A 27,071-nucleotide genomic window follows, 5' to 3' on the forward strand; every position below is an offset into this window, starting at 1 on the left:
GTGCTGAATGGCAGAAGGGAGCCGAATCGTAGTATTGAATGGCATAAGGGAGTCGAAGGGCTCAGTAAATTAGACAATTGTCCAACGCATGGTGTCAGCTACATCCAATCCAACCAATCAGATCGTCTACATTAAAATTCAAGGCTTCGACGAATGAGACAAACTTCAATTAGAGTATTTCTATAGAGGGCCGCCTTGTGCTGATCTGATTTTGCCAGCATTTGTTGTGGTTTCCTTGCACTTTAATTTGTTTACCGAGTGGTTTGCCCGTTTAAAAGTACATTCAGTTTTTTTTACGCGGGGGATACAGGCCGCGTAAATGAAAACAGCGTAAATTTCAAAATCCGCGTAAATGAAAACCGCGTAAATTTCAAAATCCGCGTAAATGAAGACCGTGTAAATTTAAGAAACCGCGTTAATGGATACCACGTAAATTCAACAATCCGTGAAAATGAAAACCGCGTAAATTCAAAAATCCGCGTAAATGAAAACCGCGAAAAAGCGCGTAAAATACCCTGAGTGTAATAGGTATTGGAAAAGAGCTATTTTCAATCAGGAAACGTGAATATCTCCACACATACTAGCGATAGCAAGTTTTCGTCTTCGGCAAAGTAATGCAGTTTAACAGTCCAAACAATGTTCTAAAACATTTATATAATGGAAAAAAATCTAGAAGAAAACTTATGGTGAAAAAACTGTTTTAAGGGACCTTTCATAAATAAATGTTCCAGTCTTCAGGTAAAATGTTTGTAATGAGTTTTTCCACTACTGTGTTGAAGTGTTTGTTTATCAGAATGATTAATGAAAATAAATTTCGTAACTCACTACTAGGGCAACTAATCATCAATCTTATAAGACGGAAAGAAGTTGAATTCTATTCCAAAAAACTTTCTCAAAGACGCCACACCATATTGCTAAAGTCAACAGTTTTGACGCAATCTAAAAACCCCCTTTTTTGCTCTTTGGGACTACTGTGCAATCCAAACCTTTTGACTATTAACAAACATTCCCGAACACTTTTATTATGTTGGTAACAGTTGATATGGATTCATTTAGCGACCTCGTTAACTTTTTCAGTGTGAGTAGTTTAGATTTTTATGAAGCGCGAGCAAAAATTTGATACTCATCCTGCTAAAGACCATTTTTAAAACTGAAGAGCAAATGTTAATAGAGGTTACAAAATGAGTGGTGTTCAATTTTTCCAAATACACACTTTAAAAAATATATCAAGTTAATTTCGACCAAATTTTGATCATAACACGCTTTATGGTACACAAACGCTTCATGTCACTGTTTCGAACGATTTCTATTCCATTTTATTATTTCATACGTTGCGGCACTCAAAAGAACGCTCGAACTCGAAGAGCAACTCAGCCATCGACAAGCTCGAGTAGTACAATAAGAAGCAGTGATAGAAATTACCACATTCATATTATTCGCATTACAATGGACTAATATTAGTGCAATGAGATCAGTGTTTAGACAAGAGAACAATTCTTCAAATAACTCAATCAAAAGAATGATTATAATTCAATGACTGGTGCTCTATTCAAATACCTATCACAAAACTAGCCTTACCCTAATGTAGTGTGATGAAAACATGCGCTTAAGCGAATATAATCGTCTAATTATTACGTACTTTGGTACTTTCTGCAAATTAATTTTCTGGGATTTCGAACTTTCTGGAAAATATATTAGTGGAGAAAAAGCTTCGGCATTTTATTTTCTAGGAAATTGTTTACGGGGAAATGTCATGGATTCCCAAGGATGTGATATTCACACCGATGATGATAAAGTTTTTATAAAACCACGATCGGTATCATTTATTTAGCCGCAAAAGTATACGGTATAAAAATCTACAACACACAACACAGCATAGTTCATCACATTGAATGAACAAATAAAGTGTAACCGAGGTAAGCGCTTAAAATTACTGCTTCTGTTTTCGGATTCTTATTAGTAAGCCTAGCTAGTCATCAAACTTGATCGAATTTACCGTTTTGTCAATAAAGCCTCCGCGATAACCACTGCGCTTCTTCTTCGTTTTTTCGTGACGGAAGGATTTTCCTCGAGTGTGCTTGAGAATCTGATTGGCCTTCTCGCCAAAAGAACCACGGGCATTGATCTGTGCAAATTTGAATGTTAATTAACGAAAACAATGTTATATATGTACAATTGAATACGTTCAGTTGATCCGTCTTCCGTGCCATTCGGTATGTTTACAGAGGCTTTAGTTCAAAGCATTTGAAGCACTTCAAGTTTTTGGCAAAATTATTCCGTCTACAGTTTGTGCAACTCCAATCGCCAGGAAGTACTGCAGGTTTTTCCTTCGATTTTTGCACTATATTTTCTTTCAATGCAAAATTAGCTTCTATTTCACAATTCGCGCATATTGTTTCTCGCGTGCTGTTAGAGAAGTCACATGATTCGCATATCCAAAACCTTCGCTTAATCTTACACCTCACGCAATATTCTCGTGCTGCGAAATTTGACATCTTACACTGTTCACAGGACCACTGATTATACCGTGCCTTCCCGCATTTGTAACAATCTTTACGCTTGGAATTGTTTGAATGGTGGCATGATTGACATTCCCAAGCTCCTGGACGTCGCAAGGATCCTGTATTACTAGGGTTTGGGTTGTTTGCGTTACACTTAGCGCAGGCTAAACTATCTTCAAAATTAAGACATTCACATTCTAAGCATACCCAACTTGTTTTCAGTTTAGATTTTGAGCTTGCCAGAGCTTTAATTGTATCGCATTTGGTGCACGCCCATTGCTGAATAGGGTTGCCGATTTTGCAGAGCCTGCACGTCCATTCATTAGGTTGACGTTGTTGCTGAAATTATCACAGAATAAAGAAACTTGGTTTACTCATCTAACAAAAAGAAATGTGCCGTATCAGTAAGTGTGCTACTTCTTGGCCTGGGCCCATCCCCAATTGCATTCTTTTTGTGAAGATGATCCAAAGGGTTTCCTTATCCGGTGACAGTTTGACTCTGTTTGTCGCGGCACGGACAGAGGGATCAACTATATTGGCATGATCAAGAACTAGCACACATACCTTAGCATCATAGGAATTGTCTCGCAATCGATCATCGATGGTAATATTTTCTTCTTGGATTCTTCGGAACCGGTTCACACCCCGTTTTTCATCGCTGTTCATGGCTTTCTTATTACTACTTCCTGCGCTATTCGGCTGGGATGTGAACGATTTGTTCGTTGGAGTAGAGAACTAAAAAAAGTGATCCAATCATTACAATAAGTACGCGAAATATATTTAGATAATTCGTTAAAAAACAGTCTATATACAAATTGGGTGAGTTTGTCATTTAAATATGCAAACTAAAGTGCGGAATAATGGGAATAATGTAATGTAAAATAGTAGCTAGAAGAAATCATATTTTTATGTCAGAATAAAACTGAAATATTATTTTGATCTAAGTTTAGGTTTGTCAAATATGACATCAAATTTTGATCTCATTTTGCTGTTTACATGCTTCACGTTTTCAAAAATTGTTATTGTTTTTGGCAAAATATCAAAAGGAATACTTATTTTGTTATTGAGCTTGGGGAGCTTTGAAACTTGTGCGACCACATCTGGGCTGCTACTCCGTTATCGATCTGGACTAGCTGAAGTTGCACAGGGAATAAGTAGATAATTATGCTTGGGAGTAACGAAACGTCTTTTAATGTGCAACTCCTGGTAGTCCTTAAGTGTTTATTATTGGTCAATTACTGGCGCCGGCCAGGCCCGAGCGTAGATCGCGGAAGGAAAAGGGAAGGAACGGTTATCCGCTACCTGCTTTTTCTAGAGGCCGTATACTGCGTGCACTCCAGAAGTATCACGGGAGGAGGATATTTTTTAGTAAGCATAGAGAAGTTGGAAGTTGTTCTACTTCTTCTTTACCGATGCCAGAGAGTGACTCCACTTATCTTGACTAGATGATATCGATCCATCAAAAAAACTCATGGACCGGGGGAACCAACGGCTTTATTTGCCTTCCGAAGGAAGACGTGACCACAGATTTTTTCACCTCAGAAAAATCGCAATACTTCGATTGGAATTGAACCCCAGACCAACTGGAATGAGTAGTGATCACGCTTACCACTCAATCACCGGCGCCGTCACAAATGGAACACTTATTTTGCTATTAACGAAACATTTCAACACCTCAATTAGTTTACAATCCCTCGATTTTGATCCGTTTAACCGTTAAAACGACCAAAACGATATAAACTAGAATAATCAACATCACAATATCAAGTTTAGATTTCAATTTGCTATCAGACTTTGCTCGGGTGTTTAAACAAATCTTGTTTAATTTTTATCGGGTTTATTCGTCTCGTCACACTGTTATCGTGATAATTATTTTTGAATTGGTTTGACATCTCTCTTCTTTACCGATCAAAGCTCAGCAAACACAGAAGTAACGGTGGTGGATTCTTGGCCAAAATTATTGGAGAGAATATCTTCATTTTGACCCCCTTTATGTATCTCTACCCTTTTCTTATCAATGTTTCGAATTTTTTGTTCGGTAAATTCATATAAAAAGGGGTGTCGAGTAATTTCATGCAAAAGGGTTTTTGCAATATATTAAATTGCTTTGATGTTGGCTGTGTCTTGAAGAACTGAATAAAAATCATTTAAACTGAGAAACTGTTTTGTTAAAGTTTTTTTAACCATCTTATTTCTGAACCAAAAGAAAAATACTGGAAATTGAAGCTTTGTGACATTTTGACCCCAAAATCCTCAGTTTTTTAAACTTTTCTGCTGCAAATTATACATACTTTGCAATTTTTCTAGTGTGAACAAAATATGGGGAATCGAACGAAACTTTTGCGACCTTTGTCAGAATATGGAATCAGAATCAGAATACAGTGAAGACCCGTTTTTATCAACCCCTTGGTGAATTTTAGGCTAATAAAATAAGGACATTGATAAAATCGGGACATATATTTTTGTTCTTTTTAAGAAACCGAAGCTCTTAACATATTCTTCTTTAGTTCCTAGATATAACTTCATAACCTTTCTTGATTATTTAGCTTAAATTTCCCTTAAGAGGATCGACAGCGCAAAATTTAAAAAAACTACAAGGGGCAGCCCTATGGGGTTGCACGAACTGTAGACGTAGGACTATACTACTTAATGTAAAATATTTATTTTCTTAGTACTTAGTGTGTTAGAAAAAACACCCGGACCGGTGAAGAAAAATCAAATTTTAGACAATATAATCACATCTCATGTATAGAACAAGCTTTCTAGTTGCTCTCAAACAGATCCAAAAAGTTCAAACACCCATGGATAGCCCCAAGTTTGTAGATGTGTTTCGATGCCACAGGATTGTAAAATGGTTAAGGTTGGACAGAGAATGCGCAAAATTCGCAAACGAAAAAAGCAGTTTTTTTCCACGCCGTATGTCAGATCTTCATAAAAACCAATCAGCGTATGTAGAATGTTGTTACAGTACTGCTGATTGATTTCTATGAAGATCTGACATACGGCGTGAAAAAAAACTGCTTTTTTCGTTTGCGAATTTTACCCTTTCTCTGTCCAACCTTAATATTACGTCATGAAAATTCAATTCTTCCGTGACAATTTTTTTGCCTGCAAAATGCCCTGTGTGTATGCAAAGCTCATGATTTGTTGGAATATTAGCATTGATCGGAAAATGCTTTCCAACGCTGCGCATTGCATACATACAGGACATTTTGCAGGTCACCAGAAGCTGTTCATTTTACCACCGCCACATGTTCATTTTACCCACTCGCTATAAACATGTCTCATTTTTGGACATGTTTATAAATCAAGAATCATGTTTGAAAAAATGTGTTTATGACGAAGTATTTTTACCAGATATGTACAAAACATGTCTAACAAGAAACATAAGGTGATTGTAATATCTCATTGACTTATTAGTTAGAAAATAATGACTTTGCTTAACGTGTTCATTTTACCGCCAGTTCCCCTACCTACCAACACATTCGCCCCAAACATTGTACCACTACGACACTATTAGCGCATTTCACCAAAATTCCACACGGCCTTTCCCGATTGAAAGGAACGGCCGCGCTTTGCCCATCTGTCATAATATCGTGATTTTGCATAGCGAAGGGCTGAATAATAACACATTTTGTTCCAAAAAACAGCCCTGCGTTATGCAACACTTTGTGCAGGTTGATTATACCAGTTGCAAGTGGGGCTAAATTCACCAAGTTCCGTAAAATTCCTTTTAAATTACAGAATTGATAAAATTGCTTAGATGAGCTAAACTAATTAACCAAATCCTGTTTTAAAAACTTTCCTTGCGTTTAAACCAAAATGGGAAGCTTATTACTACCACTACATTACTTAATTTCAAGCGCAAATAGCAAATACATGTGCTAGTTAAACCAAAAATTTACTGGCAACATTACAGCGGCATTTAGGAAGCAGTTGGAGCGGTCGCCTGTTGGACGATACAGGGTAGCGTCCCTCCACAGCCAGTGTAACGGACTTCTAACTCAGCTACACTGGCTGTAAAAAACACAGCGCAGTGATCTGCTTCGCCAGCCGTTCAACAGGGAACTGAGCGTGTCTGGCCAAGTCCGTTCTTTAAATAGTCGATGATGACGTCATTCATAGAAGCGTTGCGCGCTAGGTACACCAATCCGTCGTACAGGGCTTGGGAAGCGCTATCTTCTGTGTGTTAATGCGCGATATTTTGACAAGGTTGTATATTATTTAATTTTTTAATGCTACGATATCAAAAATCTTTGGGTTTATCTATTGGAATCTATTCTTAGAAGTATTTCGGGGCGATTTGTGCAAAAAAAATGAAAATTTATCGTGAGATGGCTAAATTATATGCGTTTAAAATTGGACCATTTTTATATGCGTTTAAAATTGGACATTTTTTGCATATTTCGGATCTCTAAGATAAGAAAAATATGCTCAAGAAAGGATTTACTCGAATTCAATTTGGCTCGTCTGCTAGAGCCCATCAAACTACCAACCATCAATTTTCGTATGAAGCTGATAAAATCGGGGTAGATAATGTTGGGGGCTGATAAAATCGGGTCTTCGCTGTATATTGGCTGAAATGGCACGTTCACCGTATACAGTCGGGGATTTGTGCCTTGCCGGCACTTCTATTCATTTCCTGAGCCGAAGGAAAGAAGGAATGAAGTGGTCGGTGTTAAGTCAGACCGGACTAAGTGACAAAATAATAATTTCGAGAAAAACGAGTTTAAAGTTTGAATCGTAGCATCCTTTACATTATGATTGGAAATTAATTATTGCCATAATTCTTGCTTATTGTTACATATTTCAAATCTGGCAAAAGTCGAATGTAGCTGACGAAATTCTTTATCCAGTGCAATCATTATCTAATTTTTTGATGCTTTGCGACTTAGTCCGGTCTGACTTAACACCGATCAAGTAGAAATGGGAAAAATAACAGCATAAAAACAAACAGCAGGTAAGGTAAACTTATAAGTAGTTCAAATCACCTGCGCGAAAACCTACAGCTCTTCACCGCATTGGATAAGGAACTTTAGTTTGTCTCTAAGTTTGAGTCGTCCAAACACGGTGTCATCTATGTAAGGATGGCCGAAAACCTGGGGCCCTATTCTCACAGTCACGTCACCTAGTCACTAGAAGGAAATTTTGTTCTAGTCACCAAGTGACGTGACTGTGAGAATAGGCCCCCCGAACTCGCAATTGCGCTACTGGTGGGCAGTTGCTTATCAGATGATATAAGTTTTCGTAGTCGGATGTACAAAGATCACACGAAAATGACTCAGCACGAAGAATAGTTGCCGTCTGATAATTGAGTTTGCGGTGGCCGGTTAAAACCCTGGTCAGCATACCGCAGCGGAGTTTCGAAAAATGTAGTTTTTTCGAAATCATTCAGCACAGTTGTTCAAGAAATGCTATTGTTCGGCGACATTTGTGGTGTGGCGGCAACTTTCCTGGCTGAGATCTGCTAGCCATCTACCAAAAAACCTAGAAAGAAGACAAAGAGAGAGAGAGAGAGAGAGAGAGAGAGAGAGAACAGACAGAAAAAAGTAACTGCGGTTCCCACATTTGCTGACCCCGATGTGATTTACGGTCCGATTGTGTATTGGGAACATAACGAACATTTCCGATCACTAAAAAGTTTCGCGTCAGGCTTTCAACCTCAAAATAGTTGACACCGGGAACAAGCGGAGCTGGCAGCGGCTGTTTATGTGAAGCTTCAGATTTCTGGAAAAACGATCCAAATTTGTGGTTTGCGCAGGTAGAAACCCAATTTCATCTCGCACATATTACACAGGACGAAACGAAAATATCGTCGCTAGGATTTATCAGAGCGTCATTTGCCATATTTCGAATTTGGTAAACACACCACCAGTGAACGAGAAGTACAAGTGGTCAAGGATCGGCTCATCGCCCGTTTTGCATTATCACCACACGCCTGTATTGAACTACTCGGATCAAGTGACTTAGGTGATGTCCAGCCATCGCACCTACTTGCTCGAATGCAAGAGATCGGCTTGAATGTGGATGAAAGCATCATGAAGACATTATTCCACTGCAAGAATACCGAGCCACGCTCGAACAATATTGTCAATTACGTAGGCTAAAGGCCAGACCCAGTCGAAAACGAAGTCGTTCATCTTCCAGACCGGCTACCGCAGGAGAACGGCCGGTGTGTTGGTATCATCGGAAATATGGCGTCCAGTCCTGCAATTTAGTCATAAAAAAACTAGCTTCGCGCCTTCCTGAGTCGGCACAGGTAGGCGGTGAATTTGAAAGTCGGCGTCTCCGTTTTGACAGGAGCAAATTTCTCATCGATACAGGCTCGGACGTTTCAATAATACCGGCCTCGAGAAGAGACAGACAACGAGGAAGCATTCCGTTTTCGTTGCGTGCTGCAAATGGCACAAAAAATCATACCTATGCAAACAAGTTTGCCTCAATCGGCTTCGGACTACGACGCCGCTTCACCTGGCATTTTATTGTTTGCTGATGTAAGTGACGCCATTATCGGTACGGACCTCGCGCGTTTTAGTCGACCTAAAAAATTGACAGCTTGTTGATGGAACAACCAAATTTCAAGCAATAGGTAATTTAACTCCGGCAGTCATCGTTGGCGTAAAAGCTGTAAACTATCAACATCTACATCGTGACCTACTAAATGAATACCAAGCGTAAATGACACCGTCTTTGGTTCAGCAGGATGTGACACATGATGTGTCGCATCACCGTTACCACCGGATGCGTCTAAACCTCGTCAAATGCAACCAGAACGAGAGAAAGCTGCGCCAGACGAATTTCGACGGCGAAAGGAGATACATTGGAGACTACCGCAGACTCAACAAAATCACCGTTCCAGACAAATATCCAGTTCCTCACGTGCACGACCTGCTCAACAGATTCTAAGGTAAAACCATATTTACTCCAATTGATTTAGTCAGGGCTTATCACAATATTACGGTAAAACATGCGCACATTCCGAAAACAGCGGTTATAACAGCTTTTGTCCTATTCGAGTTTCTTCGAATGCCGTTCGGACTCTGCAATGCCAGTAAATATATCAAAGGTTTATGAATAAGCTATTTGGCGACCTCGAATTTGCAGTGGTTTTCATCAACGATATTTGCGACGCATCGTCAAGCGAGGAAGAACATCGTGCGCTACGTTCTTTGCACCGGAGGATGAATTTCTCGGATATACGGTTAATAAGGATGGCATACAGCCATTACCGCCGCGTGCTGAGCTTCACTACACCAACCAATTGGTGAATGTATATATGTAAACGATTTATCCCACATGCTGTAGTACCTCAAGAAGTTCGTCGGAAACTCATTCCCGACTATCGAAAAAGCGACTCAAGGACAATTGCTTGGGATGAATGTGCACAGCAATCTTTTGACGAATGTAAACGTTGTCTTGCAGATGCTGTGCTGCTGTTCTATCCAGTTGCTTGAAATGTGGCGCTAATGGTGGATGCTTCTGACCTTGCTGCAGGTGCTGTTCTCCAGCGTCATCAAACTCAAGCTATTCATATCGTTCTCGTTGAACCACTCCAACCACCGCACGACTGTCGTTACTTGCTGGTCATCGTTGATTGTTTTACATGCTGGCCGGAAGCAATTCCACTTAGCGATTGTCGGCCCCGACCGTCGCTATGACTTTGTACTCAGAATGTCTGGCATGCATTGGAATTTCAGAAACCATAACCAGTGATCATGGGCGCCAATTCGAACCGGAGTTGTTTCGAGAGCTCACACGGTTGTTCACACTACCGCTTACCATCCACAGGCTAACGGAATCGTTGAGCGATTCCATAGTACACTGAAAGTCGCGTTAATGTGTACAAATGCACTAAACTGGCATGATCCGGATTGATATAACCTGGAAAGTGTGCGTCGTAGACAATTAAGAACATCTCTTTCGTCCATGACATAAAAAACGCCATCTCTGGTTTTTAAGGAGTTCATCTGACAATATTTCGATTTTGAGAGAATTTTCTTTAACCTCCTAGCCTTGTTCAGACTAGGTACAGTGCATAGGTTTTGCCAGCCAGCCCGCTCTGCAGATCTAAGACAGTTCTTATAAGCACTACGAACTGAACTGCAAGCCCTAATCATCATTTTTCATTCATTCAAGTTCAACCCTCCACCAAGCGGTTCCCTAGTCGATTACGAAGTAGACTTCGTAGGATGCGACTATGAATTAGTTTGTCGTATCCACGACGTCATCCAAGCAGTCTAGTTGACTAATTCCATATTAAATTTGCAAAAGGGCGAATAAGATTTGTAAACAAACTTTTATTTTGATGGTTTCTCTTAATTTACTATGATTTCAAAGCAAAAAACAATTGAAATTACTTCTACGAAGGGTAAAAATTTACATTAACACATATTTTCGTTGAAATTCCACTTTGCAGCGGACTAATGAGCGAGACAAGTTTGTTTACAAAAAACTGTTTCGCCCTTTTGACGAATTAATATTGAATTGTTGGGTAATATGCATTAATTTTAGTCGTGAAGTTTTTCAAAAAGAGGTATTAGTTTGTAGAATTAGGATTACGTTATATTACCACATTGAGGGTGATCGAAAAAATATATATTTATGATCGGACAGAAACGGTTCAATTTTATTTGGAATCTGCCAGTTTCCCAGCTCATGTCACACTACTGATGTGGACAAATCGAGTTGTTAGTCCAAATCAGTGGTGCTACATCTCAAATTCAGTTGCATATTTGTGCAGAAATTTACCGAACCCAGCATTCAGTTTAAGGACCTCCTTCATTAATTCACTTCCGGCAATGATTTCGGGCAATTTGTAATAGGTAAAACAAACAAAGGTAGTCACAAAAGATAGCCTGATTAGTAGTTGAAGTGTCAAAGTTTCCCCTTACATTTTTTTCGCCAGATTGAAAAATCTGCAAAGCCATGGAAGGCTTTCTATAACGATCGAGGCGATGTCATGACAATGACTAATCATTCGGTTTGACCTTTTTGAGTATCACATCAGCATTTTAATTTTAGACGCGTCAGGATCTAGGGCAATAGCAGAAAGCCTTATTATGGGCAGGATCAAGCCTCCTTAAACGAAGTTTGAGAATATTTGGGGTCTCCCATTTCTGACGAAAACGTCTATTACTATGGTGTTCAAAACAAAACAGTTGGAATGAAAAAAACACATTATTTGCCGTCTGTTGCTGTTTTATATTTCTTGTTCATTATTCTTAACTATTAAACTTGCATCTGAGTGTATAATACACATACAATCACTGCGGAATAACTAAAATATGCGACTCTTGAATCAAGAAAGGAATTCTACAATTCCAGACAAAACGACCTGCACTGTTGGTTATGTTGAATAGAACCAATAGGAAGATTTTAACGAATAAAAAATACGACTATGTTGTACACTCAATTATAGACCTCTACTCGTCGAATGTGATTTTTTTATTCGCATTGGCGTTGTCGTTATCCGAGAAACTTCTATTGCCGAATCCGCCACGACCGCCTCTCTGTCCACCGCCTCTCTGTCCGCCGCGTCCACCTCCTCCTCTACCACCACGGCCGCCACCTCCTGCTCCTCCGAAACTTTTGCGGAACCCACCCTTTTCACCTCCGCCATTTGGATTTGGCTTTTGGCATTTGAAGCACGAAGATCTGCTAGCGAAATTGGAAAATGAGCATTCTGTACATTCCCAATTATCCCCAAACGAGCCATTTGGGTTAGCAGTAGAGCACTTGAAACACGTTCCGCGTCTGCTAAAGTTTGAAACGCCACAGCTTGGGCAATCCCAGTCTTCCGCAAACTGCTTATTTCCACCACCTTCGCCACCAAAACTTTTGCGTCCGAATTTTCCACCTCCAGCGGGACTTGGATTAGGATTAGCAGCAGAACACTTGAAACATGTTGAACGACTTGCAAAATTCGAACCACTGCAGCTTGGACATTCCCAATTCGGGGGGTACTGCTTATTTCCACTATTTTCGCCACCAAAGCTTTTGCGTCCACCCCCTCCTCCTCCTCCTCCACCGTTCGCATTGGGTGTTTTGCACTTGAAGCAAAATCGTCGGCCAGGGAAGTTCTTGAAACCACACGAGCATTCCCAATCGTTGGAATCATCTGCGTTTTTATTGAACGCTTTGCATTGCGTACAAGACCGCACTTCGGCATCATTGAAAGTGTTGCACTTCTCACATTCCCAGGCAGCTCCTTTTTTGTCGTTGTCCTGCTTGTTGTTGAAGCCGCCAAAGGATTTTCGGTCGCCTTTACCATTCTTCTGCTTGTTTTCCTCCGGAAATGACAAAGGTTTGTAACGATAGCGCACATGAAAAGAAAGGAAAGAAATGGAGAAATGTTAGCACGCAGTTTTTGTTATGGAAAACAACAATCTTATGATAAATAGAAAATTTGCAAACAACTTGCTATTAGAAGTGCTTACACATTCTCTATTTCTTTCCTTCCTATTTGAAGCGCATTAAAACACAAATTTGATTGTGCGAAACGATTATCATCAACACGGTCATTGTAGAACCACATTGAACAAATAACTGTTTCGTTATTGCTCTGGGAGAATAATTAAGAGGTAAGTAGTTGTATATTCTACAGACCACTCCTGAACATCTCCCATTTATGACACGGCGGGTTACGAAGAACATACGAATGGATTCAAAGCCCGTCGATATAATTTGTTCACCCGCGATATAGAAACAAACAACAACGATTAAAGAAAGGAAAGAAACGGAGAAGGATAGCACGTAATTATCTTATGGTAGGTCCTTTCTTCCTTTTTTGAACCTCATTGAAATGTAATTTTAACTGTCGAAACAATTATTATCAACACGGTTATTGTAGAACCACATCGAACAAAAACAACTGTTTCGTTATTACTCTGGGAGAATTAATTAAGTGGTAAATAGTTAAATATTCTACAGACCACTCCTGAACATCTCCCACTCTCGAATATCACGAATCAGCGGCTTAACGATAGTCGCGCGATTATAATCCTCGATATGGTTTTTTTCATCTTGCTGCTAGAAGTGCTAATACATTCTCTATTACTTTCCTTCCTATTTGAAGCGCGTCGAGACGCAAGTTTGACTGTCCGAAACAATTATCATCAACACGGTCATTGTAAAACCACATTGTACAAATAACCGTTTCTTTTTTGTTCTGGGAGAATAATTAAGTGGTCAGTAGTTGAATGTTCTACAGACCACTCCTGAACATCTCCCATTTGTGGATTGGCGACTTCAGAAAAACACCCGAATGAACAAAATCATCGATGATTTTTTCGTATCCCATATTTGCTGTGATACGCATAACAGTCCCATATGCATAGGAAATCTATAGTATATGGGACTGACGGCGATCATTCATAAATTACGTAACACTTGTAATGGGGGGGGGGGCAGAAGTAAGCTAGAACGTGACAGAACATGTTGTAACGAATGAAAAAATGAAAAACTAGTATGTTACGTACTACGGTAGGGAGGGTAGATATTCGTGATTGGTACTTTATGTGTATCACGGCATATATGGAAATATTGCATTAAAAAAAAATAAGAAAAATAAGTGATTTTTCCATTATGGGTAGCTAGGGCCGAGGGTAGTGGCTAGAGGGTTACATCTTTCCTTTATCTGACGAACGAAGCTATGGTGCCTTAAACACAGGCAACTCAGATCCGAGGCAATCATTGAAATGATAAGTTCTACGTTTGAGATGTAATTCCCCCGGTTGCTAGACAAATACCTGTAATTATTGCGTGTCTTTGTATATATAAGTCTAACTGCTAGTCTTACTGTGGTGGTGTGTGCGTGGAAGGTGTGAGTTTTAGCGTTGGAGTCCAGGGGTGCATATCTGTCTGAGTTAGTGTGGAGGTTCAATTATTGCGTAATAGTGTGCTCGCGAGGGGTTCGAGCGTTTGTATGTTAACGTGTTTTTCGCTTGCGCTAGCATGTATGTAACTTCGCGTGATTTTAAAATCATGTGACTATTCGCATATACGCGAGTTTTCTTGAAAAATCGGATGTAGTCTGTGAATCTGATGCTTATTTTTTTAGTTTATGGTACAGATGCTAGAAGAGTCAGTTTCCCCATAACACTAGAGTTCTCGGTCATGTCGCCATGGAACGTGTTGTCTAGTGAATATGAGCGTCATTTCTTTGATTGGATTTTATTTTACTGAAGTCGTGAGTCTAGGCTGCTAGAACCGAGGATAGAAACTTCCGGACGTAACCGATTCATGATAGCGCGGGCGATGGGTTAATGCTTGGAATCGCGTTTGTCAGTTTATAGGTGCTACAACGTTTTGCCGGCTGTTCAGCCATCTATGGAATATGTCCTTCAATGCTAGCTTCTTTCTCCGAACAGCCTATATAAGAAGTATAGTCTCGGTAGAGGGAAACAACCGGCTAAGAGTTGTATACCATTCCCCCGAAAGCCATTTCCCAGAAAGCCATTCCCCGGAATTTCCTTCCCCAGAAAGACATTTCCCAGAATGTACCAATTCCTAGAAAACCATTATCCAGAATATCCCATTCCCCAGAAAGTCATTCCCCAGAATGCTCCATTCCCCAGAAAAGTTAATGTTTTTATTCATTATTTGCTAAAGGTTGCGCATACCTAATCCAAGGAACTTATGCGGTGTTAAGCTGCTGAGGATGTGCCGTCGAAAGTGGCGGCCAGTCTACTCGAACATAGGACTTGGTTCCTTCTTTCAAACATGAGCAGTTCTTTGAATTTGTACGCCAAGTAACGCAGATTTGTGATCTTTTCGTCTGCCCGGTTTATTCAAACATATATGTTGATTCCATCTTTGGAGCTTTGGTTGAATCCATATTAAAATCGAAATGAATGCATATTTTGACAAATGGTTTCGTGGGTTTTAGAGCATTTATCTTTCTTTTGTATTGGGAATGTTTCGTAAGCAAATGTACGATCCACCCCATTGCTCGGTTTACTCAAACATTCGAATTACATTCGAAGGTATTTTCATACCTTACGCCAAATGATACTTATATCACAGAGTTACAGATATAATACTCGACAACAATTATTCGTCAATGTTAGCGGTCATTTTGAATTGAATATATTTTTAGTTGAGGCTGTTATCGCATTTGCGATTATGGCGCCACTGACATATGTGCAAGTATACGGGGGATATACCAATTGTTCCTGGGCCTGAGGATTAACTAATTTGTAAATGAGTGGTTGGAACCGTGTAGAAAAGGTGTAGCTAGTGTTTTGACCGAATTGGTGCAACGATATTTTAGCGAGGAGCAGCCGCTTTCGACGGCTTATCCTTACCAGCTTAACATCATGCATCAGTTCCTTGACTTAGATAATGTACATAGTTTTGGTTTCGCCACGTAACCTTACTTACATAACACTGTTTCATTCTTTTGGATCCTAGGAAGGGGGCTTTCTATGGTTGTTGCCAAATGGCACTGAAAAACACACCTATGCTGAATTTTGCAATTTGAAAAAAAAAAAAGAAAAGTAAAAATATTGCTATTGTCTAAAGCTTCTACCAGTGCACTCTTCGAGGTGAGCAATATGGCCACCATACTGAAAAAATGTTTTGAGATTCATCAAAAAATTTCCCGCTTCTAACAAAAAAAAATGTCTGGGAAATGGTTATAACTGTGGAATGAACTTATGAACCAATGCTCATTCTGGATATGGTTTTCTGGAGAATAGTTCTTTCTGGGGAAAACACTTCGGTATTTTAGTTTCTGTGGAATAGTTTTTGGGGAAAGTCAGCCATTCTTTATTTTAATTCGGAATAAATAATCAACACAATGCAAATCATTTCAAATGTGACCGAATCGAAGGATGTCGTTCGATGAAAGTAGGAACGAGTAGTACGTTTGAAAAGATCAAACCAATCAAAAAAGTTACTTTTCTGGAGAATGACTTTCTGGGAGATGGTGCATTCTGGGGTATGGAATTCTGGGGAATGGTACATTCTGGGAAATGACTTTCTGGGGAATAGTATATTCTGGGGGATGATATTCTTGGGAGTGGAGTTCTGGGGAATGGCTTTCTGGGGAATGATTTTCGGGGGAATAGTATACAATCCCGGCTAAGAATTACACTGCGGACTACCTGTTCCAGTATCATGCGATCCGTGCTATCGGTAAAATTGTTGAGAGGGTTTAAAATATTCTCAATGGCGAACGGAGCCTGGGAGGACCCGGGAGAACTCCCCAATATGCTGCATCACGCAGTGGAACGTTCGCTCCAAGCACCGACTTTTTTTTCGATGACTGGTATTATTTTGCCGGATTTCTGTTGGGGGTTGCTGAGACTTTCGGCTGATGGTATTTCGGTGAAGTTTTGCTCGGTTCGATTATCATATTTCGATGTGTACAGACCTGGCCAGAGGCCGTGTTGCATCCGGCCAAAAATTGAGCCATTGGATTCCTGCTCCCATGTCGTAGGAGGCGACTGAAAGAAGGAGTCCCTAAGTGAAGGTGTAGTTCCGTGCCGAAGACTTGATGGCTGGAGGGTCTAAAATATGCTAGTCGCGCACGGAAAATTTTGGGTTTTGCCCTTTGTTATGTGAATCTCTGACACAGTGGACTATTATTTTCTTCGAAAAACCGTGGGAATTAAATGATCGTATTTCATTTAAACCTGATATGGCTGAAAATAAAATGTACAGTTTTCTAATCAACAATGGTTAAAATAGCAAAAATCAATTTCCAGCATAAACAGCCACTATGAATCTATCTCGACTTGTACAGGTAGTAAAGCTTTCATAGCATTGGTTCAAGAACCGTTCTTCCATAAAGGAAACTTCTACTTAGGAAGACTACTTAACACTGCCTTCATTGCTTACAACAAGACAGGTATGACTAACTCACGTGTGCTTGCATACCTGCAAATAAGGCTCTTGACGCGTGTCTCATATCGGAGCTCACAACTTGCGATATGACTGTCGGTAACAGACAAAAAGTAGGGTAACCTGGGGCTATCAAGACCGTGGGGGTAATTCGGACCCGCTCAATTTCTCAGAATGTCGTAAGACCTTCTCACTATCGAACATATTCAGGGAACCGCTATTCTAAAACATTATTTTGACAGCCGAATCTAATTCCTTGTTCTTTTTATAAAGTAGATACCAAATGTTTCATTTTTTGGCCATCCGCAGAACAAAAATCATTATGATTATCAGGGTAACAACCCTGATTAAAGCAACAAAAGAAAGTGAAAAAACTTTGCCTGTTAGTTTTTGGAAAGCTTGAGACTCCTATTGTATGAAATGATTTTCGCTAGCGTGAAAACACGGATATTTTCAAGACATTCACCGCTTTTGTGCGAAATGAACGTACGGGGCAATTCGGACTCCCTATCCCACCAAGCACCGTTCAGCGGCTTGCGGCTACGCACACGATTGCACATACCATAGCGAAAAAAATACATGAAGCGCCAATCGACAGCAGAGGTTAACCAGATTAAGTTTTTGCAACGCAAAAACACCTTCATTGTGGTAGCATATCGTAATCCTAAATCTACAAACTAAACTTGGCGACTAAATTTCATTGATATTTTCCAATAATTACTCATCAACTTAGACGACTTAGATGACATCGTAGATATGACAAACTCATTCATAGTAGCATTCTGCAAAGAAGCTTGTTCACTTCGTACTGTTAAATTGACTAGGGGAACCCCTTGGTGGAGGGCTGAGCTTGAATGGGTGAAGAAGGATGTGGTGACTCCAGGGCTTTCAGATCCGCTCGCAGTGCATATAAGAAATGTCTTAGAAGTGCAGAGCGGGCTGGCAGGTAAAACCTATGCACTAATGTCTCTAGTCTGAACGAGGCTAGGGGGTTAAATAAAATTCTCTCCAAATCGAAAGATTTGTCAGATGAACTACTTAAAAACCCGAGATGGTGTTGATGTAGCGGACGAAAAAGATGTTCTTAATTGTCTATTCAACGTAATCTTTCCAGGGTGTATGGATCTGGAGCTGAACAATGTTCACAGATCTCATTCTGGTAATTCGGCGAGCTTTGCTACAGACATATCGCCTGGAAAAGATGTAATCTTTTCCGTGTTGCCGCAAAAGGAATTTGATATTCTCAAACATGTCTGGAAAAAGATTATGCTTTCCGGTCTTGCAACTGGGAATATCTCGAGAGCACGGCGAGAAATAACTGTTATATATATTCCCAAAGGGTGGCGCGCAAGATATGAATAAGCCAAGGGTTTTATGCCTACCAGCTTAAGTTCCTTTGTTCTAAAAGCTTTGGAATGGTTAATCGATCATCACATTAGGAACGTTAGTTTAGTTGAATATCCACTAGACCGGCAACAATTCTGACTTTTTTCGGAACACTGTTAAATCAAACGGTAATTGGCTTCACATACAAATATGAGCTTTTTTCGAAAACTCTAGTTCACCCACAAAATTCTTTGAAAATATATGAAAAATGGATCATAGAAACAATAAATACAGTACAAAATGGCAGTACCATCTTGTACATCCCAAAATCTGTAGATATATGGCTTAACCCTCCGGAAGTCGCACTTATGGCCCACTGAACGAGCAGCCGCTGGTGCCCTAAGACGATTTCGTTAGATGTTCAGAGCAGCGTTTCACTGCACTAGCGCGACTTCCGGAAGGTTAAGGTGTAAGGATCAACATTGCCGAAGACTGCTAATTGATCCGCTTTTGCAGTAAAAAGATATTCTCATATAAAGTTATGTATTGCCTATCTTTCTCGCGCATGCTTAGAGTAGGAAATTCCTAAAAAAATGGTTGGTCTTCAACATTAAATAACTATTTTGGAGAACCTCCAATCAATATGCGATCTTCAACAAAGCTATCTATCTATCTATATATATAAAAGTCAATGTTTGTATGTATATGATTTATAGACTCCCAAACGGCTTAACCGATTTCCGTAAAAATTTGCACACAGTAGGTATTTGGTATGGGGCGTGTTTGTGTGCTATTAGTTGGAGATTATCTGCCCGCCAGATGGCGCTTTGGAACAAATTGTGTTTTCCTATTTCGCAGAGCGTCGCAGCAACGCGCGATGGGTATTAGCTAGTTGGTTATAAAATAAGCTACGCGACCGTAAGTTTTGAGGTACGCTGAGTTTCTGTGAATTTTGTTATTGGAATTAAAGTTTTTATTTCTTAATTTCCATATATAATACTATAGAAATTTAAAACTTCTTGTGGGTGAACTAGAGCTATTGGAAAGAGCTCATATTTTGCATATGATCACAGTTACCAATTACCATTCCAATTAGCAGTGTTCCGAAAAAAGCCAAAATTGTTGGCGGTCTAATATCCGCTGCACAAAATGCAACATGCATAGGAAATCCACAATCACTCTGCTTCACGATGTTGTTTACGACATTGAGAAGGCCTTCTCGCTCAAGCAATCTAGCTTGGGTGTATTCCTAGATATTGTATGTGCTTTTGACAATGTGTCCTTCCAGTCTATTCTGGTCATTGGGTTTCTACGTGTATCAAGGGTTGGATAAACGCAATGCTTAGTAAGCGCATTCTTTGCTCGTCACTGAGACAGGCAGAGATACGGAAGTTCAGTATTTGCGATTGTCCTCAGGGTTGCGCTGTCACCTTTATTATGGAAGCTTGTTGCCGATGGAGGAAACTCAATGAGCTTAAATTTCCAAGCTACGGGTTCGCTGATGATTACCAAATACTAATTACTGGACTTTGCATCGGAACAATCTTTGACTTAATGCAACAAGCATTAAACGCTGTCGAACAGTGGTGTCGACAAGTTAAATTACCAGTTAACCCAAATAAAATTTCAATGGTTCATTTCACAAAGAAGCGAATAGCAACCGGGGTTCGTCCCGTGCAGTTCTAGATTCTGAGCTACTGTGTGCAGATCAAGTCAAATACGTTAGGGTTATATTGGATTCTAAACTGAATTGATCTGCTCACATTGAGTTCAGAGTTCAGAAAGTGTGGTTTCACACAATTGTACGTCCAATACTGTCATACGGATGCCTTGTGTGGTGGCAGAGGGTAGAGGTGATGACGGTCCAGTCAAAGCTAAAATGGCGCGCTCATGGCGTTGACTGGTGCTTTCACCACAACTCCGACTGCTGCCCTTGAAGCCCTTCTAAATATCATAACATTACACATACATCTCAATCAAGAAGCACTATCATGTGCATATAGACTGCAGGGTACTGGGCTGTGGAACAGTAATCATGTTGAGTTTGCTACCAGTCATACACCACTGTGGTCACAAATGGTTACATGGGGTGAAGATATTCTTGCTCCCAGCGATATAACATTCACATGTAGTTTTCCTTAAAGGACATTCTACGTGAAAATACCCTTTCAAGAGGAGTGGTTGTCTGGCTATACGGAGAGACAACAAACGCAAGTGGTCTTTTACACAGGCGGTTCTCTGAAGGAGGGTGTCTACTGTCGTGAAATGAGATTGAAACAATCTCATTCGCTTAGCAGATACTGCACTGTATTCGAAACCGAAATCTTCGCAATTATGTGCGGGGAAAACCCGGCTGTCAATAGAGCTTGTAGTACGGGAAGGTTATAAAGTTCTGCTCCGCTGGTTAGGCTGCCTTCTTCAAGGTCAGACAAATCACGATCCAAGCTATTGGTCGCGTGCCGAACTCAATTCGAAGAACTAAGCATTGTCAACACTATCTTGACTGGATGCCCGGACATTCCGGTATTACTGGAAATGACGAGGTTGACGAATTGGCCAAGGCAGGTACAGCTACTGACTTCGTTGATCCAGAGCCCGCCCAACCAATTTCGAAAAGTCGGATAAGAAAAAAAATACGGTCCTTGGCTTCGTACGAGCACCGCAATTATTGGAGAAATCTACAAACGTGTCGTCAAAGGCATTTCTAGAACAACAGGACATGAAAAGCTGCACATTCTTTGGTTAGTTTCCGGGGTAAACGATCGGGGCTAGTACCCTTAGCAGAGTCAACGTTACTCAGTGCTGTCCGATAGTTGTTTCTCATTGTAAAAAATGAATTTGGAAATCGTAATCCCCTAGTTTTAAGATTTAAAGTATAATGGTAATGGGCCGCGTCAAGCTGATTAAAATATGCCTTATCGAATAAACAAAGTGAATATCTGAAGTACCATCTGATTCGTGTTCGCGGACTCAATACTGAAACAAGAAAAAATGCAAACAGAGGTAATAAAATTCACGTACCTTATTATCTTCGCCAGCTTTAACGAAATTGTTATAGTTGGCCTTCTTTGCCGGGGGCTGCTTCGCCTCTTGTTCCTCTTCCTCTGCGTGAGCTTTTCGCTTCTTATCTGCCTTGGCAGACACCGGAGCTTGCTTCACAACCGGTTTCTCCTCCGGTTCGTCATCCGACGAATCTGAGTCTGAGTCCGATTCCTCCTGCTTGGCTGCTTTCTTCGCACTGGTTGCTATGGCAGCTTTCTTTGCTGGTGGTGCCTGTTCTTCCTCGTCACTGGAGGAATCTTCGCTCGAGGATTCCGATTTCTTTTGCGGTGCTGCCCGCTTCAAGGCGGGTGTAGCGACAAGGGGCATTTTCTTCGGTTGTTCTTCCTCCTCAGAAGAATCGTCCGAAGATTCAGCCTTCTTCGCGGCTGGTTTAGCTGGAGTTTGTTTTTTGACCGCAGGTTGTTTAGTGACCTGTTCTTCTTCGGAACTACTATCCGAAGATGATTCCTGTTTTTTTGATACAGCTTTAGTCGCTGTAGGTGTCGGTTTTACAGGCGTTGGCTTAGATATCTGCTTAGCTGGTGTTTTTTGCGGAGCTTCATCCTCCGAATCATCTGAATCGGAATCGCTCGATGATTCTGCTTTTTTTGGTGGAACTATTTTCTTCGCGGCAGGTGTACTGACAATCGGTTTTTTAATAGGTTGCTGTTCTTCCTCTGACGAAGAATCATCGCTGGATTCTTTTTTGGCTGCGGTTGCGGCCGGTTTTTTATTAACCAGCGGTGTAACTGCTGGCGTTTTCTCGTCTTCTGAACTCGAATCTTCTGAAGATTCAGCTTGCGTAGCAACCTTCACAGCTGGCTTAGCAGGCGTTTGCTTCTTGGCTGCAGCTTGTTTAGAAACTTGCTCTTCTTCGGAACTGCTGTCCGAAGAAGATTCCTGCTTTTTAGCTACAACTTTAGTTGCTGTAGGCGTCGATTTCACTGGCGTTGGCTTAACAATTTGCTTAGCAGGTGGTTTTTGTGGTGCTTCTTCCTCCGAATCATCTGAATCGGATTCGCTATCACTTGTGGCTGCTTTCTTAACAATAGGAGCTGGCGTTCCTTTAGTAGCACCTTTAGCTTGAACGGGTTTAGCTGGAGTTTTGACCGGTACTTCCTCTTCTTCTGATGAGCTATCATCACTTGATGATTCTTGTTTCTTGGCAACCACCGCGGCTTTTGCTGGTGTCTTCTTCGGAGCGGGCTTCTCTTCCTCAGAACTGTCATCCGAGCTTGAGTCTTGCTTTTTGATTCCGTTACCATTTATCGTTGCCTTTCCATTCAATACTGGTTTTACATTATTGGCGATAACCTTCTTTACTGGAGATTTAGTCTGTTGTTCTTCTTCAGAAGAATCATCTTCCGAACTGGACTCGTCCGCAGCTTTAGTAATTTCGAGCTTCTTTGCTCCTCCTATCTGATAGTGCTTAACGACGTCCACTAAGCGCGGAGATCCTTTTGCGAGAAGAGGCTGTTGGTTGAGAAATCAAATAGAAGATATTAATGAAATTTCGAAACGGTTACTCTACCTATAATCGCAAGCCAGTCCAATGTATGGAATTTCCTATCTACGTGGGACCATCTTGATTGTATTCAGTCTCATTAAACTATTGTACATTATTAGTATAATGCTCGAGTTCATTAATTCAATTCAAGACCTCTACAGCAACAATCCTACATGATTGATATAGTGGTGCTGAGGTCAATTTTTGAAATTTGATGTTGCAGAAACCAATTTTTCTCTATTTGTTAAATTAGACTACCTTTTGATATTAAATGCATTTTTAAACCCCACAGCATAAAAAACGATTTCAAAAATTATGCTATCCGCGTGGCGCTCATACACAGACAGATCTCATCCATTGCGACGCATATTTTTCGAGTGTTCAAGGTCTACTTATGCAAAGAAAAAACTCAGCCATTATAATATTATTAGTCTTTTGGAATCATGAACACTGCCGACTTCATATTATCGACTTTTTCATAATGCTCTACCATAAATCATAATTTAAGAAAACTTGGCAAGCAAAGCACCAAAAAACACAAAACACGTGTATTTGTTTTGTGGTGCAACACCATTGCCATCGTGGGCATCCACCGGATAGCGTTTTTTCAGCATAAAAACATTACAAACGAACCAAATTCATTATCATTCGCAAAAGTGGTACTTACCGAATTGAATTTCTTTTGGTAAACCTCAGCGAACGTTTTATCTTTCTTCGAAAGATAGTCGAACACGAGGGCTTGTAGTACGGTCTCACTAGCGGCAGCCATTTTTGTCGCAGGAAAAGACCGAGACAACACAAGTATAACACACTTTGCTTATACACTACACAAGCACCGGGTACTAGGCGAGCCTGAAGAAAAGAACGCAAACGTTATGGAATTTATAACAGAACCATACACAATTTTCTATTACCGGCGACTCCTAACAAACTCCTGCGGACTCTGCTTCAATCAACACGTTTTCACCGCAAATCCGCTGGCAAATACACGTGCCACTCAGTAGAATGTTGTTTTGAAAATGCGTGCTCAACTTCGTGTGAAGGAACGAAATCGACAAAGTCCGAAGACGAACATGCGCGAAGTTTTGACACATTTCCATAATGTTGGTAACAAGTGTGAAGCGTCGCCTCGAAAATAAGGCAGGTATAGGCAGGCACGATTAAAATAAATGACTCAATTATGGGTGAAATATACTCGTTTTCTGATGGGCTGTGATGCATTTTTAAAAATCAATGCAATTATTGTCAGTGCTCTTCTAAACACTATGCATAGTTAGCATACTTTCTATTCCCGTCTCTTTTCTTCTGTTGTAATTTTTATGCATTTTCATGCATATACTTCTAGTAAACATTCAATGAGTGGATAGACCGAATATCAGGAATCAGAATATATTGGCTCAAATGGCGATTATTCTTCGTCGCAGCAAGATTCATAGCGCTATTGCGGCAACACCAAAATTATAGTCATGCGACACCTATGAATTAGCTCATGAACTGGCAAAGTGATACAGTTTGCTTTTTTCACCCGCAAGTGAGTCGTAGCTTACAACAAAAACTTTATTTTCTTTTTCGAAAAAGCTTACCACTGCCAATATATGAATGAAACGAGTAAGAAATTTAGTTTTTTGCAATTATTCTGAAATTACAGCCATTTGCAACTATTTGGCTCATACATTTCTTCGAAATGTAATCGAGGTATTATTGTGGTTATAAAAAAATCGTTCCATAAATAAAGTTCCAACTCGAAACCGAGACCCAATCAGTACCAATGTAAAACTTCATATTTTGGACTACGTAGGAGATACAGTGAAGACTATAAGAGAGAAGGATTGGCTGCGTATGATACAAAGCTGACGTTTTCCTATTAGCCGGATATATTCTTTCCTCGCGTGGTCTGGAGAGTTTCATGAATTTACACCATCTCATGAAGGTTTAGCTTAACTTAGAAGGAACGGGAAATCATGTTGCGGCGGCTACGGTGCTCAACAAATTACATTTCGGAACAGCACACATATAGGATGCGCTGATTACCCTTCAATTTGCCAGCAAATTGCTGACAATTAGGGGGCTATTTCAAATGCAACATTTGGGCGATTTGCCGCCGTCATTTTTGCCTTAAATCGCCCACGAAACGCACCATTTAATCGCCCTTAATTGCCTAATATGAAAATTACAAATAATACTTATTTTCGGATTCATCATCTACTCACCAAAAACTTATCAGTATACTAGGAAATCACTCCAAATTATAGGAAGAAACAACGGTGGAATTGGTATTGCGCACCAAAACTTACCACAATCTGACTTTCATTCAGGCTTTAGGTCAGAGATCTTGTTCCACTATCCAGCCTCTTACGTGTCATAATGATAGTCTAAATTGTTCGGTTCGTAATAATACGTTTAATTGACCTTTTTTTTGACAATAATCGTTTACGCCAGCTTGGCAGCAACGCCAAGTTGAAGATGTCGAGCGTTCATTGAATAAGCATTCAACGCATTGGACTAACGTAGGATGACTTAATCTTACTGGGCGGTTGACGTAAACGATTATTGTCTTAACAGGGCCATTAAACGTATTACGAACTGAACAATTTAGACCGCCACTATGGCTCGTAAAAAGCTGGATACTTAAACACGATTCCACAATTTCTCATATTCGTTGGCTAAATGAAGCTCACTAGACAACCAAAATACAAGCGAGAACACGCCAATTGTTTTAAAAAAAACAATTCTCGACAAACATATGATTACGGCTTAAAAGCCAACTGTTAAAATCCTCTTTCGAAAGAAATTCCGGACAAACCATTACTCGCCAACACAGATGTTGGTAGTAAACAAAAGAGATAAGTTTTATCTTTCATTAATTACTATGAACTGTGTGTAGCCAGTAACGGTATATCCGGAATTTCCTTTCAAAGAGAATTTTGACAGTTGGATTTTAAGCCGTAATCATTTGTTTGTCGAGAATTTTAAGCTTAAGCCAAACATGAACCGCCATGTTAGAAAAACGCGAAAAACAACCAAGTCCATTTCAGCCACCAGAAAAGTTGTCTAATAGCGTTTTCGCTTGAACCTGAAACTGCGTCAGGTTCTAACCCCAACCGCTGTCAAATCATACATTTTGACAGCAGTTGGGGTTAGAAACCGTTAGAAACTGACTCAGTTGCGCCTAAAAAAAACCACATAAGTATTGAAATTTCCCTAAAATCGCATTCGCAAATTGCATTTGTTCCTAGGGGCTAGTTGTCCTGTGCTAATTGCACAGGCGAGTTGAGTCAAACTGTTTAAATCGCCTGACCATGTTCGTCCGTTTTTTTGAGTGGGATTTCAAGAGTACTTATTCAAAAGGTCCTACCCAGTCACCGAGGCAAGCAGAAAGTTAGCAAAAGTTGAGCAAAGCGAAATTGATGCTGGCAGAGTTTCTGCGAGCATTTTGCGCGATTTGTGCTAGAATTCTGGCAAAGAATTAGCTCAAATGCAACAACCGCTTCTGACAGAAGCGGTTAAACCAACCGATGCTGCTCACTTTTATACATAATCCAGCCAGAAATGTACGGCCAATATCTCTGTACGCTTCCTGCCACATCTTTGTCAGATGTTTTGCTCGATTCGTGCTAAATTCTACCAGGTATGAATTTCAAGGATCTTTACACAGTTTATGTCCGAGTTATGCTAGGGTTTTGCTTTACACAGTTTATGTCCGAGTTATGCTTTGTTTCCTGTCAAAATTTGCCAGAAAACGCGAACGAAACCGAGTTCGCCCTAGCTCAACTAACCCGACAGGATACGTGCAGAAATCTGAAAGGGCTGCCAAACCAAGACGGTCTCTGCCTGAAAATTTGGTGACTGGG

At 40.3% G+C, this 27,071-nt stretch overlaps 1 protein-coding gene across 4 annotated transcripts; it reads right to left on the reverse strand.

Moving 5' to 3' along the window:
• Positions 1-1,832: 1,832 nt before the first annotated feature.
• LOC131695342 (nucleolar protein dao-5) lies at positions 1,833-24,293 on the reverse strand. Of its 4 annotated transcripts, none has more exons than XM_058983807.1 (5): positions 24,135-24,292; positions 23,888-24,072; positions 21,693-23,186; positions 3,066-3,236; positions 1,833-2,125 (listed from the first exon to the last, which is right to left on the reverse strand). In XM_058983807.1, exons 2-5 carry the CDS (start codon positions 23,987-23,989, stop codon positions 1,970-1,972), a joined length of 1,923 nt encoding a protein of 640 aa, XP_058839790.1. In that variant the 5' UTR covers positions 23,990-24,072; positions 24,135-24,292; the 3' UTR covers positions 1,833-1,969. The 4 variants fall into 4 exon arrangements, with proteins under 4 accessions (XP_058839790.1, XP_058839788.1, XP_058839789.1 ...); XM_058983806.1 differs by lacking the exon at positions 3,066-3,236 and adding an exon at positions 2,184-2,840 and having other exon boundaries at positions 1,986-2,125; positions 24,135-24,293; XM_058983805.1 differs by lacking the exon at positions 3,066-3,236 and having other exon boundaries at positions 1,983-2,840; positions 24,135-24,293.
• Between the last annotated feature and the right edge of the window lie 2,778 nt (positions 24,294-27,071).

This window comes from Topomyia yanbarensis, unplaced genomic scaffold (assembly GCF_030247195.1).
Source record: "Topomyia yanbarensis strain Yona2022 unplaced genomic scaffold, ASM3024719v1 HiC_scaffold_372, whole genome shotgun sequence".
In the NCBI taxonomy this organism is placed as follows: Eukaryota; Metazoa; Arthropoda; class Insecta; order Diptera; family Culicidae; genus Topomyia; species Topomyia yanbarensis.

Excerpts from the sequence above, each read along its gene's own strand:
- LOC131695342 (XM_058983804.1), bottom strand. The coding sequence starts at position 23,989 with ATGGCTGCCGCTAGTGAGACCGTACTACAAGCCCTCGTGTTCGACTAT. Across the intron at positions 23,187-23,887 it reads ACCAAAAGAAATTCAATTCG|CCTCTTCTCGCAAAAGGATC; the intron begins GTAAGTACCACT and ends CTCAACCAACAG. Across the intron at positions 12,776-21,692 it reads AAGCTGGCGAAGATAATAAG|AAGAATGGTAAAGGCGACCG; the intron begins GTACGTGAATTT and ends GAAAACAAGCAG.